The sequence below is a fragment of the Oryctolagus cuniculus genome, chromosome 10, assembly GCF_051225735.1.
Source record: "Oryctolagus cuniculus isolate XC-2025 breed Fujian yellow rabbit chromosome 10, ASM5122573v1, whole genome shotgun sequence".
Taxonomy (NCBI): domain Eukaryota; kingdom Metazoa; phylum Chordata; class Mammalia; order Lagomorpha; family Leporidae; genus Oryctolagus; species Oryctolagus cuniculus.
In genome coordinates, this window is record NC_142876.1 from 11,928,368 (window position 1) to 11,930,720 (window position 2,353).

Genomic DNA, 2,353 nt, shown 5'->3' on the forward strand with positions numbered 1-2,353 from the left:
TCCATAGATAACTGAGTTACACTAAAGTATGTTATTGATTTGGCTAAAATTAGTAGGGAAACAGAGTCCTTGAATTTTCTTTTATGAAGATAAAACAAACTTTTGGCATTGGAGAAATTATTTTATTAAAGTTCCATTGTGTACCAGTAATGAGAAGAATAGTGTTTATATATACTTTACACACATATGAGCATATTGATAGTAAGTATTAGAACAATTTACAACATACAGTGCAAGATAAATGGAGGGCCACTGTCGTAGCTGACTTGGCTAATCCTCTGCCTGCGGCACCGGCACCCCGGGTTCTAGTCCTGGTCCCAATGCCGGATTCTGTCCCGCTTGCCCCTCTTCCAGTCCAGCTCTCTGCTGTGGCCAGGGAAGGCAGTGGAGAATGGCCCAAGTCCTTGGGCCCTGCACCTGCATGGGAGACCAGGAGGAAGCACCTGGCTCCTGGCTTTGGATCAGCGCAGCATCGGCCATAGTGGTCATTTAGGGGGTGAACCAACGGAAAAGGAAGACCTTTCTCTCTGTCTCTCTCTCACTGTCTAACTCTGCCTGTCAAAAAAAAAAAAAAAAAAAAAAAAGATAAATGGAACATGTTTCTTGCGTTTCTGCTCTCTTAATTAGGATTTAGTCATTATCAGATCATAAATACGCTAAAATACTTTGAGGAGAAAAATGCCAAGCAATGTTTTATTGAGAACATAGGCTATCATAGTGTGTGCATTCAGCAAATCAGAGGAAGCCATGCACACAACACACATGTCCATGTGAGTAGTATGGATATGACCCACTCTGTCATCTATTTACAATCTAATGGTCATTTGATTGTCTCTACATTTTCGTTCTATTGAGGGGAATCTCTTATAATCTTCCACAGAATGGCATACTCCCTGGCATACATATTCAGAAATGGCATGGCTAGTTTTAAGTTAAATTATTTGAATTCTTTTTTTTTTTTTTTTCAAATCAATAATCTTTTATTGCATTATTAAAATACCACAAGACACAATCTGGGTTCTTGTTTCTGCAGCCGGATAACTTTTAGGTCTTATTCATCAGCCTGTTGAACTGTTCCTTTTTCAGAGACATAGATACCATCCAAAAATTTTCTGATATCTTTATTTTTAACTGTTGTTGCCTGCTGAATCAAAGCAGCTGAATTTGAAACAAGTTCAATGTCATTTCCTTCAAGCACTAATTCATCTTTCTGGGCTTGAGACACTGAACAGGCAACACCTGGCCTCATCCGAACCCTTCGGATGTACTTTTCACCCAAGAAATTTCTAATTTCAACAAGAGACCCATTCTCTTGAATAACCACGTTGATGGGGAAGTGAGCATACACTGACCTCATCTTGTATCGGAAGCCCAGTGTAACCCCCTTGATCATATTCTGTACGTGACTACAGATCGTGCGAACAGTTGCCAGTTCCTTTCTATTTCCCCACCATTTGTCAACCCGGAGCCTCTTCTTTTTCTTTCCCAGGAGACTGAGTTCCACATTGATGTGGTTGAAGTCCCTCCGCAGGGTTCCTCTGGGCCCCTTCACAATGACTGTGCGCCCCTTCAGACTGATGTCGACATTTTCTGGAATGTCGACCGTCTGATTGCTGAGAATGGTCTTCATTCTCGCAGTAGATGCGGCAAAGAGAGAAATTATTTGAATTCTTAAGAAGTTATTATTTTGTAGTGGAAGCTTGGTAGGACTTTCCACTGTCCTCTTCCCTAATCAGAATTTGTATTGTTTGATTTTTGACTGTTTTCTTAAAATTTTATATACAGTAGTAGGTTATGTAGTATTATCATTGTGGTTTTAATTTGATTTTCCCTAATGAAGAATTTCTTTAAACATTTTTTCTCATGATTATATTCCTTACATATCCCTCCTATAGTGAAGTATCTTTTTTTTAAGATTTATTTATTTATTTGAAAGGCAAAGTTACAGAGAGGCAGAGGCAGTGAAGGAGAGAGATCAAAAGAGAGAGAGAGAATGAGAGAGGTCTTCCATCTGCTGGTTCACTCCCTACTTGGCTGCAACAGCTGGCTGTGCCGATCCAAAGCCAGGAGCCAGGAGCTTCTTCTGGGTCTTCCACATGTGTGCAGGGGCCCAAGGACTTGGGCCATCTTCTACTGCTCTCCCAGGCCATAAAAGAGAGCTGGATCAGAAGTGGAGCAGCCAGGACTCAAACTTGAGCCCATGTAGGATACCAGCACTGCAGGCGGTGGCTTTACACACTATGCCACAGTGCCAGCCCCTAGTGAAATATCATTTATAATCTGTTTTGCAGTTTGACCATATGTCCCTATTATTTACTTTTAAGAAGATATCCTATTTTTTTAATATTTTTAC

The 2,353-nt window shown here is 40.5% G+C and overlaps 1 protein-coding gene across 1 annotated transcript; it reads right to left on the bottom strand.

Annotated features, from left to right (window-relative positions):
• Positions 1–949: 949 nt before the first annotated feature.
• On the bottom strand, positions 950–1,645 carry LOC138844013 (large ribosomal subunit protein uL6). The gene has a single exon (XM_070050071.2). It carries the CDS (start codon positions 1,628–1,630, stop codon positions 1,052–1,054), a length of 579 nt encoding a protein of 192 aa, XP_069906172.1. The 5' UTR covers positions 1,631–1,645; the 3' UTR covers positions 950–1,051.
• Between the last annotated feature and the right edge of the window lie 708 nt (positions 1,646–2,353).

Excerpts from the sequence above, each read along its gene's own strand:
- LOC138844013 (XM_070050071.2), bottom strand. The coding sequence starts at position 1,630 with ATGAAGACCATTCTCAGCAATCAGACGGTCGACATTCCAGAAAATGTC.